We start from the raw sequence: 16,759 nt of genomic DNA on the forward strand, positions 1-16,759 counted from the left end.
AGAGGCAGGCGAATCTCTTGAGTTTGAGGACAGTCTTGTCTTCAGAGTGAGTTCCAGGATAGGCAAGGCTACACAGAAATCTTGTTTCCAAAAAAACCAAACCAACCAAGCAACCAAGCAACCAAACATATAATTAGGGTGAAAGAATCCAGGTTGGAGACATGGTTCAGTAGGTAAAATATTTGCTACCAAACTGTGAAGACTTACAGTCTCCAGAAATCATGTAAAAACTGCAGCCAATAGCATATATTTTGTAATCTCAGCCCTCCAATGTCAGTGGCAAATGAAGACTCATGGCCAGCCTGTCATAGGAGGTGGTAAAGAGACTGTCTTACTTAGGATTTATTGCTGTGAAGAGAAACCATGACCATGACTACTTTTTTTTTCTTTTTTTTTGGTTTTTTGAGATAGGGTTTCTCTATATTTACCCCTGGCTGTCCTAGAACTCACTCTGTAGACCAGGCTGGCCTCAAACTCAGAAATCCACCTGCCTCAGCCTCCCAAGTGCTGGGATTAAAGGCACGTGCCACCACACCTGGCCATGACAACTCTTATAAAGGAAAACATTTAATTGGGGCTGGCTTACAGTTTCTGAGGTTTAGTTCATTATCTTCATGGCTAGAAGCATGGTGAGTAGGCAGAAATGGTGCTGGAGGAGGTGAGAGTTCTACATCTTCTTCAGCAAGAGTCAGGCAGAAAACTGTGAGCCATTGAGCCTGGAATTGAGTATCTCAATGCACGCCCCCACAGTGACACACTTCCTCCATTAAGACCAACCTATTCTAACATGGACACACCCACACCGAATGGGCCAAACAGTCAAACATATGAGTCTATGGGAGCCATTCCTATTCAGATCACCACAGAGACCTGTGCCAAAAGAGTAGGAGGTAGGAGTTAAGGAAAAACATTCAGGGTTGTCCTCTCTGCCCCTTATGAAGTATATAAAAGGGCTTTGAATCACTTAGAACTAGATTTACTGTATTGCCATCCACCCAGTAGGGCTACTTTGAATCATTTAGAACTAGATTTACTGTATTGCCATCCACCCAGTAGGGCTGCTTGGATTTGAATTCTGGTTCCCATGATTGAGCAGTAAGGGCTCACAGCTGCTGAGTCACTTTTGGAGCTCACTCTATTATTATTATTATTATTATGACACAGTTTTTTTTTTTTTTTTTTTTTTTTTTTTTTTTTTTTTTTTTTTTTTTTTTTTTTTTTTTGCTAAGTGCTAGGATTACATACTACTGAGGTAATGCATTAGGGGGTTTATTCTACCTGCAATAAGAAGTGAGGGTGGTCTTAAATTGAATAGTCTGACAAAACAATTTCAGGAAAGAATGATTTTTTTTTTAAGATTTTATTTATTTATTATATGTAACTACACTGTAGCTATCTTCAGAAACTCCAGAAGAGGGAGTCAGATCTCATTACAGATGGTTGTGAGCCACCATGTGGTTGCTGGGATTTGAACTCTGGACCTTCGGAAGAGCAGTCGGGTGCTCTTACCCACTGAGCCATCTCACCAGCCCCGAAAGAATGATTTATGTTGGCTGTTTTAGAATACATTATGGTGGTAGGGACATGAGGCAGCTAGATGGTCATATTACATCTATACTATGGAAGGAGGGAGAGATAAATACTGTTGTTCAACTTGTTTTCTACTTTTTAATACAGTTCAGAATCTTAGCCCACACTTAGGGTGGGTCTTCACCTCTCTGTAATACAATCTAGATCTGTCCCCTAGGTGACTTCTATCAAGTTGCCAATCAATATTAACTATTAAAATTGGGAAGGAAGATGAAGTAGTACATGTTTCCTTGTCCTGTTCTTTTTGCTATGCTGAGACATTGCTTGAAAAAAAACTACACTGGCATCTATGTAAAATATGCGTTTGGTTGTAAAGACAAGTATCCACAGGAAGTCTTACCAGGGATAGTGTGCTGATCTAGTGAACAGCTCTTGGTAGCTTTGAACACTTAAAAAGAGAAGCCAGTTTTGAGTAGGTTCATCTATTCTTGTTCTTAAAGATACGGAATTATGTGTTTTTTTTTTTTTTTTAATTTTTTTAGATTTATTTATTACATGTAAGTACACTATAGCTGTCTTCAGACACTCCAGAAGAGGGCGCCAGATCTCATTGCGGATGGTTGTGAACCACCATGTGGTTGCTGGGATTTGAACTCTGGACCTTCAGAAGAGCAGTCGGGTGCTCTTACCCACTGAGCCATCTCACCAGCCCCGAAATTATATGTTTTAAAAAATAATGGTAAATGGTGTGCTTAAGGTCGTAGGAGAGTTCATGAGGTACCAAAGACTGTAATTTCATTATATAAATGCATGGCACTGGCAGAGGCTGTTGCTAGTGATGCTTTCACTGGGAAAGGTTTTTCCCTGGACTTTGCATATCTGTTGTGAAGGTCAAATGGTGTGGACAATGATTGTTAGCTGAACAGAGAACTTCAGAATTATAGGTTTGGAGTACAAGATGTCTCCATTCATACTAGAGACTGTAATCCAGTTTTTTACTGTTTGTGGCATTTTGTATCCAGAGGTCATTCCTTTTGTTAGGTGGCTGTTGTCAGTAGTTATGCTCTGACTTCTACATTTGTGCTATGTACTCCTCATGCCTCCATGTCCCCCTCCCCATACACAGAATAAGTAAATGTAAAAGTTGTTTAGAATTTGCTTTTTCAGTTTTGGTCTCAGAACTTGCAGATTATAATTTGAGGTAGACATGGGGGAATCATTCTTCAGTTGAACAGAAGGTGTTATTTTTCCGTCATTTGGCATGAATATGAAATGCTGTGTCATGTATTATCAAGGATTTGGGCTTTATTAGCCCAGAGAGAAGCTGGAGATCACCTTCTCCTCTCTAGTTTTCTAGCTGTCTGTCTGTCTATCTATCTTTTTTTTTTTTGAAACAGATTTCTCATATATCCCAGAATAACCTGGAACATTGAATTTCATGGTTGATCTGCCTCCATCTTTGAATGCTGGGTTGATGGCATGTGTGTTACTATACTGTGTTCATTATTTGACCTTTTTTGAAAACCTTTTTTGTCTCCTTTTTTGTTTCTTGAAAACATCTCTTGGTCCTCTGTGATTAGTGTACTGTCTAGTGGTGAGGTGACTTGTTTAGTAACTAGAAGAGGAGCTGTAGGCACACTGAGTACACCCATGACAGGATGTGGCAGAATAACATTAATGAGAATTACAAATACACCTGGGTGAGTCCAGTGTACCTCACCCTCAATGTAACACTCATTGATAAAGACAGTGTTCTATAATAATGTTTTGCTCTACTAGGATGAAGCTGAACTGCTTGTTTCTAATCTTATTTTGCTGTATTCTCATTGTCACATAAATTATGTTTAACCTAGTCTCATTCTTACTCTGGATGGGGAAGTAATTTAAGTGTATAGAGCTTCAACAAACCAAGCTACTTGGTTGAAAATCCAGACTATATAGATGCGGATGTTTTTCTTTTTGTGGGAGAATAAAGGTCCCCTGTGGTTCATTTCTTAATGTATTATTGACATTTCGTGGATTTGTCTTAACATAATAATTTCCTTAACTTACAATAATCAATTTTTGAGTACTTCAATAATAGTGAGTTTAATTTCAGAGTAGTCCAATTTTGTTTTTTCTCTAATTATTTATATACATACACATAAACATATATATATGTGTGCATGTATGTATGTACGTGCTTCATAAAACACAAGAGAGTGAAGATATGTACCTATGCCTACAACATGAAGATAACATTGTTCTTAATTTGCTACTTTGTAGATAGCATCTGGCTTCAACATATCTAGTGGGCATGCATATTTTAGCTGGAAATGCCTGGGTTTGGGAAAACAGTGACATAAAGTATGCATTCTTTCTTGACATACTCAGCAAGGTAGTCAATATAGTTGATAGAAATGAAGCAGAATAGGTTTCCTCTACTTTAACTCATTAAATATGAAGGTGTTACTATTAAATTGTTTAATGACCAAATATGTTGTACTTGGTTTCGAACTGTGTGAGGTAATTTGATATTTAAAGACTTAAAATGGAACTGAAAGTATGACTGTAGGTAAAGCACTTGACTTACCTGCTGCTGACTGTTGAGTTCTGGATCCCATGGGAAAGAGAGAACAACTCCTGAAAGTTGTCTTCTGATCTCCACTTGCATGCCACCTCCATCACTCATGCACGTAGGAGAATAAAATAAAATCTAAAATTAATTCAAAAGAAAATAGTTGGTATAGGCTTGGATCAGCAGGCCTGCCTGCCTTCCTTCTCTTTGAGATGGGGTCTTTCTGTGTATACCTGTCTGGCCTAGAATTCACTGCATACACTGACTGGCCTCAAACTTAGAACTGATAGGCTTAACTTTGTAATAACTTTAATTTTATTTTATGCTTTATTCTCTAGCATTAAAAGTTACTTAAAAATATTCCTGGTGGGCTGGAGAGGTTAGGTTTAATGATTAAAACCACTTGCTGCTATTGCAGAGGATCTGGGTTTAGTTCCCAGTACCTACATGGTAGCATACAATCATCTATAACTCCAAGGATGCCAGACAATCATGTGGTACATGTAGGCAATACACTTACACATAAAATAAAAATTCAAAAAGAATCAAATATTCCTAGCCGGGCGTGGTGGCGCACACCTTTAATCCCAGCACTCGGGAGGCAGAGGCAGGCGGATTTCTGAGTTCGGGGCCAGCCTGGTCTACAAACTGAGTTACAGGACAGCTAGGGCTACATAGAGATACCCTGTCTCGAAAAACCAAACCAAACCAAACAAAACAAAAAAAATATTCCTGGGAAACCAGTTTACTTCTTTTATTATTTTTATTTTTAAAATTAATTTTTTTATTATTTGTTTGTGTGTATGATGTGAGTATGGGTATATTCAGAGGACCTTTGGAAGTTATTTTTTTTCTTCCCACCAAGAATTCTAGGGACTACACTCCGGTGGTGGCTTGAGTGTGTGTGACCCACTTGTGTAGGAGCTCTCAGGAGGTCAGACGTGGACGCTGATTCCCCAGGAACTGAGTTACAGGAAGTTGTGAGTTGCCATTGGGTGATGGGAGTCGTCTGTGAAAGCATCAAGTGCTTTTCTCCACTGAGATATCTCTTGAGCCACTAATTTTATATTTTATTTTTGAGACAAGATCTCTTGTCTCAGGCTGGCCCTGACCTTGCTATGTAGCCAAGAACATTTCTACTGACTAGATGTACAGTCTTGTACTACCATGCCAAGCTTATGTGGTTCTGGAGCTAGAACTCCAGACTTTGTACATGCTAGATCTCTCTTCTTTCCTTCCTTTTTCCTTCCCTTTTCCTTTCCCTTTCTTCCCCTCTCCCCACTTCCTCCTTCTCCTCTTCTTATTTATTCTGAGACAGTTTTCTCTGTGTAGCCTTGCCTGTCCTAGAACTAGCTCTGAAGACCAGGCTGGCCTTGAACTTGTGGAGATCTGCCTTCTTTTGCCTCCCAATTAAAGGAGTACGGCATGCCTGCCTGGCTGCATACTTGATATTTTTGTTCTTTTAAGATTTATTTTTATTTCCCTTTGTGTGTTGATGTGAGTATCTGCTGTGTCTTTGCAGGTGTCTGCAGAGGGCAGAAGAGAGTGTCAGATCTTGTGGAGTCATAGGCATTTGTGAGCTTCCTGATATGGGTGTTGGGTACCAATTTCAAGTCCTTTGGAAGAGAAGAGCAACAAGTGCTCTCAACTGTTGAACTATCACTTTTGTACTCACAGTTGATATTTCTAATACTTAAACACTCTGATTTCCTTTCAGTTACCAAGATTATAGTATAGCTTCTTAAAGATTCCTTTTTAACGATTTTCTGTGTGAGTACGTTCATGTGCATGCAGGTACCCATTGGCTCTCCTGAAGCTAGAGTGCTGGCACCCTCTGAGCCTTTGCTCAAGCCTTCCACTTTTATACTAGTATACCTTTCAAATAGTAGTATTGATGTAGACTGGAGATGTTGAGTACCTGCTGTACAGTCAGGAGGTCCCGAGTTCAGATTTCTAATATGCATGTTAAAAAAAAAAGCCCAGCCGGGCGGTGGTGGCGCACGCCTTTAATCCCAGCACTTGGGAGGCAGAGGCAGGCGGATTTCTGAGTTCGAGGCCAGCCTGATCGACAAAGTGAGTTCNAAGTGAGTTCCAGGACAGCCAGGGCTATACAGAGAAACCCTGTCTCGAAAAACCAAAAAAAAAAAAAAAAAAAAAAAAAAAAAAAAAAAAAAAAGCCCGCCCGGTGTCATTATGCATCTCCATAATGCTAGTGCTGGGAAGGTGAAGAGAGGACTCGGCTCGGTGAGAGACTCTGTTTCCAAATAAAATATAATAAAATAAGGTGGATAACAATAGAGGAAGACATCTGACCTCCACATACATACACATACATGTGTATCCTAATGCATATATACAAACACAAAAATGTCAGACATGTTACATACACAAAACAAAACTTTTTTTAAAAAAGATTTATTTGTTTTATGTATGTGAGTACACTATCACTGTCCAGACACACCAGAAGAGGGCATCACATCCCATTACAGATGGTTGTGAGCCACCATGTGGTTGCTGAGAATTGAATTCAGGACCTCTGGAAGAGCAGTCAGTGCTCGTAACCACTGAGCCATCTCTCCAGCCCTAAACAAAAACTTAATATTTAGTGATACATAGCCACATAAGTTTATTACCAATAAATATTGTAGTTGTTGGCACGTGAACAGGATAGACCTATTTGGAAAAGAGTGTGTGGAAGACTTGGGAGGGGTAATAGCATTCTGCTTCTTATTCCTACCCAAGTGGGTCCTCTGTGATTTGGTTTCTAATAATTCATTTTCGTTTTCTGTAAGAATACTATCTTTCAATCTTAATTTTTTTAAAGATTTATTTTATGCATATGAGTGCACTGTAACTGTTTTCAGACACACCAGAAGAGGGCATCGGATCCCTTTTCAGATGGTTGTGAGCCACCATGTGGTTGCTGGGATTTGAACTCAGGACCTCTGGAAGAGCAGTCTGTGCTCCTAACCACTGAGCCATCTCTCCAGCCCTCTCAATCTTAAAATATTTTAAGAAATTTCTTAGGTATTCTGGTGCATTCATGCAGTCCCAGCATTTGGGAGGAGCAGGAGGTATTCCTGGGCATTCCTAGAGATGTAACAAATTCAAGGACAGTCTGGGTTGCTTAAGAATTTGTCTGAAAATACCAAAAACAAAACAGGAAGTACTGCCCATGTTAGAAGAGGCATACCATGGAAATAGACAAAAGTTACACATTAAACTTTTCCTCATCTTCACAGAAAGCTGGTTTTCAGACATGTACTCATTTGCTACCATGCTATTTGCCAATGAAGGAGAGTTAGCAGTACATAGGAAGGCAAGGAAGGTGAAATCGACATCCCTGAGATGGCTGCTTCTTGTTATCAGAGGACATTATGGAAAATATTGTGAGGAGAACCAATGGGAAGGCACATAGGTTGGTGTCTAAAAAGGATCAGTGGGAGAAAGAGGAAGACCCAGGCAGGGTCCCTGTAAAATACCCAAGCCAGCCTCTGTTTAAATGGACTTCCAGGCTTAGGTCGCACCCATCCTGAGTGTGTAAAGCTTTAACCTCAGTTTAGTTTGTCCGTGTGAGGAATTCAACTCTGAAATCCTCTAGATGACCACTTGTTTTATACTATATTGTAAAAGAGATCTACATAGAAAATATTGACTAAATATTTACTGATCTGTACCACATAAAAAAGAGACATGTAGTTAAAATTCAGTAAAGGTGAACTTGTTTGTGTTCTTTGAGGAAGAGTCCATCAACAGTCCATCTTCTGTTGAGAGGTAACACGTGGTGAATTGTTTGTTCTGCTGTCACCGGTGTTTCATCTAACATCTCAGCCTGCCTTTTTTTTTTTTCTCGAGACAGGGTTTCTCTGTATAGCTCTGGCTGTCCTGGAAATCACTTTGTAGACCAGGCTGGCCTCGAACTCAGAAATCTGCCTGCCTCTGCCTCCCGAGTGCTGGGATTAAAGGTGTGCGCCACCATACCCGGCTCAGCCTGTTTTATAAACACCTAATAAATATCCCAGCCTGTCTTATCATTAGCTGTTACTCTTAGTCATTCTGTATACTTAAAAAAAAATCATAAAAAAATAAAAGCAAGTGTTATGAGTGGCACTAAAAACAAGCCAATACAAATATAGTTATGTCAGTGAATTTTGTTATTAAGAATCATATCCTTACTGCAAAGTATTAGTGAGTGTTTACAGTACTTTTGTTACAGAGGTATTGAGAAAAAGTGTTCTTTTGAAAAATAAAAGGTATGTAATACTTAGTTTGGAGTGCCAAGTTAATATTTTGTTTTGCTTCCAGGTGATTCCTCCTAAGGAGTGGAAGCCAAGACAATGCTATGATGATATTGATAATTTGCTCATCCCAGCACCAATTCAGCAGATGGTCACAGGGCAGTCGGGACTGTTCACACAATACAACATCCAGAAGAAAGCCATGACTGTGAAGGAGTTCAGGCAGCTGGCTAACAGCAGCAAGTGAGTCAATTGAGTTATGTTTGTAATTCTTCCAAAGGGGTCTGTAAGGTAAGAAGCCACATGGACAGAGCAGCCTGAAAAGCAGGAACCTCCTTTGTCATCTCTTGTCTTCATCCCTGGTTTCTGTTCTTCAAATGACGGCTTACTCATATTTGCTTATTTCTAAAGAAATTGTTCCATATTTTATAATCCTGTTTGTAAAATCTAGAAGTGGTTCTTTTTTTTTTTTTCTTTTTAGTTGTCAGAGGTTTTTAGTTCTTTTTAGCTTTGATAGGGAACATTTTATTGATAATTTTGTTTAAGACTAAAATGAGCAATAGCAATTTAAAAACAACGTTGAATGAATAGGAAAACATCTATTATATCAGTTATATGGTATATAACAAATTCTTAAAGTTAGTCTCTTAAGCCAGCTCATAATTATAAAAGTCAGAAAGCTAGGAGTCATGTAAATGAATGATTAAGCCACGATTACTGTTAAGGCTTTGACTGGGAGGGCGGCTGCTTAAGAACTTAGTTGGAAGACTTGTCCAGGAGGGGTCCTTGTATGAGGCTAAAGTTCATGCTGCTCGTCCTGTAAGTGGAGCTTTGCAAATGTGTAGAAACATGGGCATATTACTGTTTCCTTTATCCTATACCAGTCCTGCTATGCACTCACACATCTTTTAAAAAAAGCACAATTGAGTATATTGCAGACATTGTGGACTTGTGCATGTGTATGTAACTGTAGAGTTCAAGATTTGCTTTCTTTCTTTCTTTCTTTCTTTCTTTCTTTCTATCTTTTTTTTTTTTTGTTGTTGTTGTTGTTCTTTGTCAATTTCATATGTATTTAACATATTCTGGTACTTTACCCACTACCCATCCTTTTTCCTCAACTCCCGTGTCAGTTCCCTCTCCTAATAGGTCCCATTCCCATGTTTTGTTTTGTTATATGACCTATTGTGTTTAATAAGGGATTTTTGAGCAATCACAGGCTTATAAATATTGAATGGAGCCAGGTAGGCTCACCAGTGGGTATACAACTGAAGGTAATGACATCATCATCATCTTTTTTTTTTCTTTTTTCTTTTTTATTTTTTTATTATATGTAAGTACAAGCCGTCTTTGGACACCCCAGAAGAGGGCATCAGATCTCATTAGGGATGGTTGTGAGCCACTATGTGGTTGCTGGGATTTGAACTCAGGAACTTCGGAAGAGCAGTCAGTGCTTTTAACCACTGAGCCATCTCTCCAGCCCCCGGACATCTTTTCTAAATCCATCACTAGCCAATAGATTCCCCCTTCCTTTATTTACAATTGACAGTCCAATATTGTCGGGAGTTCATAATTAAACTGTCTGTGTCCTGTCTAGTAGATGGCATATCTTTGTTACTTCTCTATCCTTCTGATCCTACATTCTTTCTGTTTCCTCTTTGTCAGTGTTCCTCGAATCCTCATATAGTGGCAGTTGTCTTCTTCCAGAGAAATTGAGTAGGTACATCATATACTGAATGGGGAGAAGAATGAAATCTTACTTTTGTTTTTGAGGCAGGGAGATAGCTGGTTACTATAAAGCTTAGGCTGACATTGAATTTGTGGTCCTTCTGTCTCAGTCTCCCAAGTTCTGGGTCTTTAGGTATATACCACCATACCCAGCAAAATTTTCTTTCTTGAAGGGAAGACTATTAAAGAATTTACGGAAAAAAATATGTATATAAATATATGTAAATATTGTATATATATAATATATGTATATATATTGTTGTTGTTTTATTTGTTTTTTGTTTTTTTTGTTTTTTGTTTTTTTTTTCTCGAGACAGGGTTTCTCTGTATAGCTCTGGCTGTCCTGGAACTCACTTTGTAGACCAGGCTGACCTTGAACTCAGAAATCCGCCTGCCTCTGCCTCCCGAGTGCTGGGATTAAAGGCGTGTGCCACCACGCCCAGCACAAATATATTTTTAAACCTTGTGTTTCTTATGTGGTATTGGATGCCCAAAATAAAAATCTTAATCTGAAGCTGGGATTCAGCTCAGGTGTTGGTTTTTTTGCCTAGCATGCATGAGGCCCTGGGTTTAATCAGCAGTACTAATAAACCTGGCTTGATGATATATACACTTGACTCTAGAGGGAGAAAAGGATCATTAAAAGGTCAAAGCCATCTGAAAATCCCCCTAAAACTGACTGTGCCCAACTCCTGCTCTTCTCTCCTTTTCCTGTAAAATCTCAGAAAAAAGTTCAACCTTTGAACAATAATAAAATCTCCAAGTATTTTGAAAAACATGCCAAACCTAGCAGACCAATCAAAACCATTATTGTTTAAATTTCTTGTATGGTTGTGAATGGAAGCAAATCTTTGGATGAACTTAGCTGATACGGCATAAACGTGACTTGTGTGCATGAGTGCATTATTTGACATAGTGTACAGATGACGAAGAGTCTTTCTTCTTATTTCTAGTTTAGTGTAAAAATTAAATTTTGAATTAAAAAATATACTTTTAGATCCCATTCTTTTGGATCTTATTGAGAATAGGACTTTAATTATAGATTGAGCACCTCATCATTCATGCTATTAAGAAACTTTATTAGCACATGTACGTGTGTGCATGTGAGTATGTGTATATGTATGTGTGTGTATGTAAGTATGATGTGTTTGTGTGAGCATTCATGTTCCATATAACTTGTGTGGTGGTCTTGGAACAACTTTGTGGAATTGATTCTAGGAGTTGATCTCAGGTCTTTAGGCTTCTGAGGCAACTACTTTTATCCATTGAGGCATCTTACTGGCCACATAATTTTTCTGCTGCTGTGTTGTTGTTATTTTTCTGCTGAGGATTGTACCCAGAGCCTTTTGATTGCTAGCCAAATTCTCTACTATTGGGACTAGAGCGGCTGTCGACATGGCTATGCAAGTATCTGTGGAGTAGGTTGGAGAATTTATGCCAAGTAGTTGCATGGCTGTGTTATATGGTAGATTTATTTTTAGCATTCTGAGAGTTTTCTACATAATTTTTGTAGTGCAACACTAATTTGCACCTCTACTACATTACCCCCAGCATATGTTGTCATTTGTTTTCATGGTTGTAGTCATTCTGATTATGGTAAGATAAAACTCAAAGTATTTGTCTGTCTCTCTGTCTCTGTCTCTCTCACTGTAGGATATAGGCTTTGAACTCATAGACATCTGCCAGCCTCTGCCTCTTGAGTGCTGGGATAAAAAGCGTGCACCATCACTTCCAGTTACCAAACTAGTGGTGATTTACACTTTCTGAATTGCTAAGGATGTTGAATACATTTTGAGATGGCTTTTGTTACCTGAACCTTATGTTGTCTTCTGTTTGTTCCATTGATAAAAAAGTCAGTTTTTGTGCCTGTACCATGCTGTTTTGTTACTGTATGACTATTTTATATTAATATAGCTCAGTAATATATCTTGTAATTTAGAATGGCAAATGCATTCAGTGTTACTTACTTATCATGTGCCTTTTTAGTTTAGATTGTTGATCTCTTCTTGCTTTGACTTTGGTGGTTTGGTGAATCTAGAAATTCATACATTTCTTTTAGATTTTTATGGAATATAGGTTTTAAAAATATTTCCTTTATAAAGTTCTGAATTTCCGTTGTGTCTGTCATAATGTTTCCTTGTTCATTTCTTATTCTGTTAACTTAGGTCCTCCCCCCCCCCCTTTTTTTTTTTTTTTTTTTTTGCTTAGTTTGTTTATGGGTCTGTTATCCTTAACTTATTTTCTCAAAAATAAGCTATCAGACTCATTCTTTGTATTGTGTTCATTGTTTCTACTTTATTTATTTCTGGTTTGACTTTTATTATTGTATCCACATACTAGATATAAATTTTATTTGTTCTTATTTGTTTTTTGTTTGTTTGTTTGTTTTTGTTTTTGTTTTTTCGAAACAGGGTTTCTCTGTGTAGCCCTGGCTGTCCTGGAACTCACTTTGTAGACCAGGCTGGCCTCGAAATCAGAAATACGCCTGCCTCTGCCTCCCAAGTGCTGGGATTAAAGGTGTGCGCCACCACTGCCCAGCAGATATATGTATTTTAATGCATGGTCTTAGGATTCCTGTTATAGGAATATTTTTAATGTTTCCCAGAGATATTATTTTGGTTTCAGATCTAAATTTTTTTTAGTATCTCTTATTTCTCATATGACCTATTTATCATTAAGTAACAAACTGTTTAATTTCCACAAGTATGTGTATTTACTAGAGATTTCTATCAATTTTAACTTTGATTATATTGTGGTCACATAAAACATATGAAATTATTTCAGTTTTTATAAAGTTTTAAGGTATAATTTTTGCTCCAGAATATGGTCTCTTGTGTGGAATATATTTTTCCATCCTTCCACTTTAAAGTATTGCCTATCTTTTAAAGCTAAAATTAGTTTTTTGTAGACAGTGGAAAGATGGGTTTTGTTTCTTAGTCCATTCATGTAGCCTGTGCCTTTTGATTGGTGAAGTAAAGCTACTCGTATTTAAAAGTACTATTGAAAGGTACAGGTTGATTGCAGTATTTTTATTGTTTGTGGTCCTGTATTTGTATTTTGTATTTCAATAATTATAACTTCATTTATTTTCTTTTTAGCTTTGGCTTGTTTATTCTTCTATTCTGTCATAAGTATTGCTTCTAGTATTCTCTGCAAGGTTTGTTTGGTAGAGATGAAATATAGTAATAATAATAATAGTAATAATAATAATGTGATAACAATAATTATTTTGAGACAATATCTCATGTAACCTTTGCTGTTCTGGATCTTGACCGGAATGGCCTTGAATTCATAGAGATTAGGTATGTGTGCCTCAGTGTTCTGAGTGGTAGTGGAATTAAAGATGTGTACCACTATGGCTGACTGACACGAATCCTTTTAAATCTCTTGATATTAAAAAAACTTTCTCTCCTTCCTTTGTGGTAGACTGTTGTGCTGGATACAGTAGTCTAGGCTGGCATCTGTGGTGTTTTAGAATGCACTACTTCAGGTTTTTTTCCCTCTTAAAATTTTCATCTAGAAATAAGCTAAATGTTTTCATATGTTGTTTGTGGTTTTCTTTTGTTTTTGTTTTTTTCAGTTTTCAATACTCTATATTTTGGTTTTACATATGCTATATCGCTGGACTTTTTTTGGTCTTGCTTATTGGTGTTCTGTGTGCTTTCTGCATATGTATGTATATGTATGAGTTTACTTGATTTAGGAAAGTCTTTTCTTTGATCTTGTTGAAGATCTAATGATTTTCTTCAAGTCCAGACATTTGTTCTACTTAATTCAATCTACTTTTAAGGCTTTTACCTGAGCTTTCTGATTGAGTTATTGAGTTTTGTAATTTTGTCTTTCATTCATTCATTCATTCATTCATTCATTTTTTAAAAAAAATTATTTATTTATTATATGTAAGTACACTGTAGCTGTATTCAGATAGTCCAGAAGATAGCATCAGATTTCGTTACAAATGGTTGTGAGCCACCATGTGGTTGCTGGGATCTGAACTCAGGACCTTTGGAAGAGCAGTCGGTACTCTTAACTGCTGAGCTATCTCACCATCCCCCTCATTCATTCATTCTTATTGAGTTCTCTTCACTATTTTTTTTTGCTCTTTTTTTTTTTTTTCTCTTCACTATTTTTATTTTACTTTCAAATTCTGAATTATCTTACTTTTATTCAGCTTTATGTTTCTTTAACTTCAGGTATTTAGTGCTGGCTATTCTCATTATCTTTGATCTGTTTATGTCCTTTTAAAATTTCACAGTGAAATTTAAGTTCTGTGTCTATGGTTTATGTAGGAAATTTTTCTTTTTTGTTTTGTTTTTTGTTTTTTTCGAGACAGGGTTTCTCTGGATATATGTTTCTCTAGATATATGTCTTATTATTATTATTTTTTTTTTCGAGACAGTATTTCTCTGTGTAGCCCTGGTTGTCCTGGCACTCACATTGTAGACCAGGCTGGCCTCGAACTCAGACATCCGCCTGCCTCTGCCTCCCGAGTGCTGGGATTAAAGGCGTGGGCCACCACTCCGGGCTGGAAATTTTTATTGGAGAGCATATCTATAGGACTGATGGATTTGGGGGAAGATATGTTGCCTTGGATTTTTGTATTATGATTTTATCATATATCCCAGGCATATGGACTTCTTTGCTAGTTGTGTGGCCGATGTGAGGATCTAAACTGCCTCAGGTTAGGCCTGTGTATAGGCTGTGTGGCTGAGGCAAGGTGTGAGGGATGAGGATGGCACAGGAAGATGAGGTTTCTTGAATTTACCAAGCTGTATCCTTGCATAGATGTCTGATCTGGTTTATGCCTGTAGGGTACTAGAAGGCAAACTTGGGTCCTCTGCAAGAGTGTTCTTACCCACCGAGCTCTCTCTATACATTTCCCCTATATATAGGATTTTATGTATGTATTTTCAGGCAGGATTTGAATTTACAGTGTAGCCAAAACTAGCCCAGAATTCTTGCTTGATCCAAATACCTCTGCATCCTGAATAGTGAAATTATATACATGTACCATCATGCTCAAGAAGTTAATTGTTAATTTTAACGTTTCTTTTTTTAAATTAGGATATCTTTCTAGTCCAAGTTGGCATTAACTCTTGATGTAGCTGAGGTACCTTTTCTATCTATAATTTATGATTTTCCTTCTATCTTCCAAGTGCTGAGTTTATAGGGATGTGTTACCATGACATACTTAGGTAATCTGGGAATCTGTTAACTCTGGCATCCTGTCTGATAGACAAGCAGGTTACCAAGGAGCTGGGTTCCTACCTCCAGAGTTTGGTTTTTAATTTAACTTGACAACAACAACAACAAAAATGCAATGTGATTACATTATATATACACAGTAATCTCTAAACTGGTGTAGTCAGCATGGAAATATTTTAATGTCATTACATAGAAGACTTACCTTATTTTATGTTTTAATAGTTAATTGCTGGCTATTCAGTCTGATAGTTAATATTCATTGTGAAATTGACAGGATCTAGGATCAGTTAAGACAAGTCTCTGAGCATGCCTATGTGGCTTTATTTATATTAGATTAATTGAGATGGAAATACTTACCTTACCTGGACAGTGCCATTGTATGGGCTGTGATCCTATATTGGAATACAAGGAGAGCTGTACTGAAAATTAGCATTAATCTTTCTTTGCTTTCTGAGTGCAAATGCATGCAGATCAGTCATCTCAAGCTTCACTGCTAAAGTGAACCCTGCCTTTGTCAGAGTTTTATCACAGCTACAGGAAAGTGCCTCTTACCCACCGTGTTTCTAGTTTCTATGCTGTTGTGTACTTCCTCATTTGTCATTGTCTGCATTTCTGTGCTGGCAAGAGGAATTTATAAATTCAGATCGAGGGTATGTAAAATTTTGATATGATATGCGATGAGAAATTATGCTCTGGAAAGATTGTGCTAGTTTATTCTTCCACTCTAACTACATACGTTTTTTCCTTTTTTCTGTCATTAGTGTATATTAGGCAGCACCAATCCAATAACTACAGAGTATCTTATTTTAGTTTTGTTGTCTTAGAATTTTATAAAGTTTTCTTCTCAGTTTTCTATAGATGTGTTTTTCTACATAAATTTGTATAATGTTCTTATACAATCGATTACATATTTTAGAAATATTTTGAAAGCTAAAGAATGATGCCTTTATTAGTGTGTTTTGGAAGCCCTACTAATAAGGAACATAAGAAAGTCTATAGAGCTTTTAATATAAAACCATTTATATATTACTCATTAACTTTGATACCAGGCGAGTGTACAATATTTTTATATAGAAAGTAAATTAAATTAGATGGGTAGAAAACCTTAAAATTGCCTTACTGCTTTGTGGTTTTTACTTTTTAATTTTTTATAGATACTGTACTCCAAGATACTTGGATTATGAAGATTTGGAACGCAAATACTGGAAAAACTTAACTTTTGTGGCACCTATTTATGGAGCAGATATAAATGGGAGCATTTATGATGAGGTATATTTACACTTATGTTGTGTTTTTTAAAAGTTTTTGGTGATATTGCTTTTGTTTTCTATTTTTAGATAGCTTAGAAGTACTCAATTATATCTATTTTGTTTATTATATTCTATTTACTATTTTTTGGTATCTATACTTTTTAAATATGAGAGAAAGAACCAATAGGATTCTTTCCTTCTTCTTTCCTCCATTCTCTGCCTATGGCTCACTTTTTCTGTTTTTTTTTTTTTTT

General features: G+C 37.1%; 1 protein-coding gene across 5 annotated transcripts in view; it reads left to right on the top strand.

The window, feature by feature from the left end:
- Window positions 1-16,759, top strand: part of LOC110292899 (lysine-specific demethylase 4C) — a 159,690-nt gene that overhangs the window by 12,291 nt on the left and 130,640 nt on the right. For 4 of the 5 annotated variants that reach the window (XR_003836421.1, XM_021160558.1, XM_029475965.1 and 1 more), the window contains 2 exons: window positions 8,393-8,568; window positions 16,410-16,524. Coding sequence is in view for 3 of the 5 variants with exons in the window: in XM_021160558.1 (XP_021016217.1) it covers window positions 8,393-8,568; window positions 16,410-16,524 (291 nt within the window). In the remaining 2 variants the exon portion in view is untranslated. Of the gene's footprint in view, window positions 1-8,392; window positions 8,569-16,409; window positions 16,525-16,759 lie in introns of those variants that run through there. The other variant, XM_029475966.1, reaches the window with a different exon arrangement.

This window comes from Mus caroli, chromosome 4 (assembly GCF_900094665.2).
Source record: "Mus caroli chromosome 4, CAROLI_EIJ_v1.1, whole genome shotgun sequence".
NCBI classification, from domain to species: domain Eukaryota; kingdom Metazoa; phylum Chordata; class Mammalia; order Rodentia; family Muridae; genus Mus; species Mus caroli.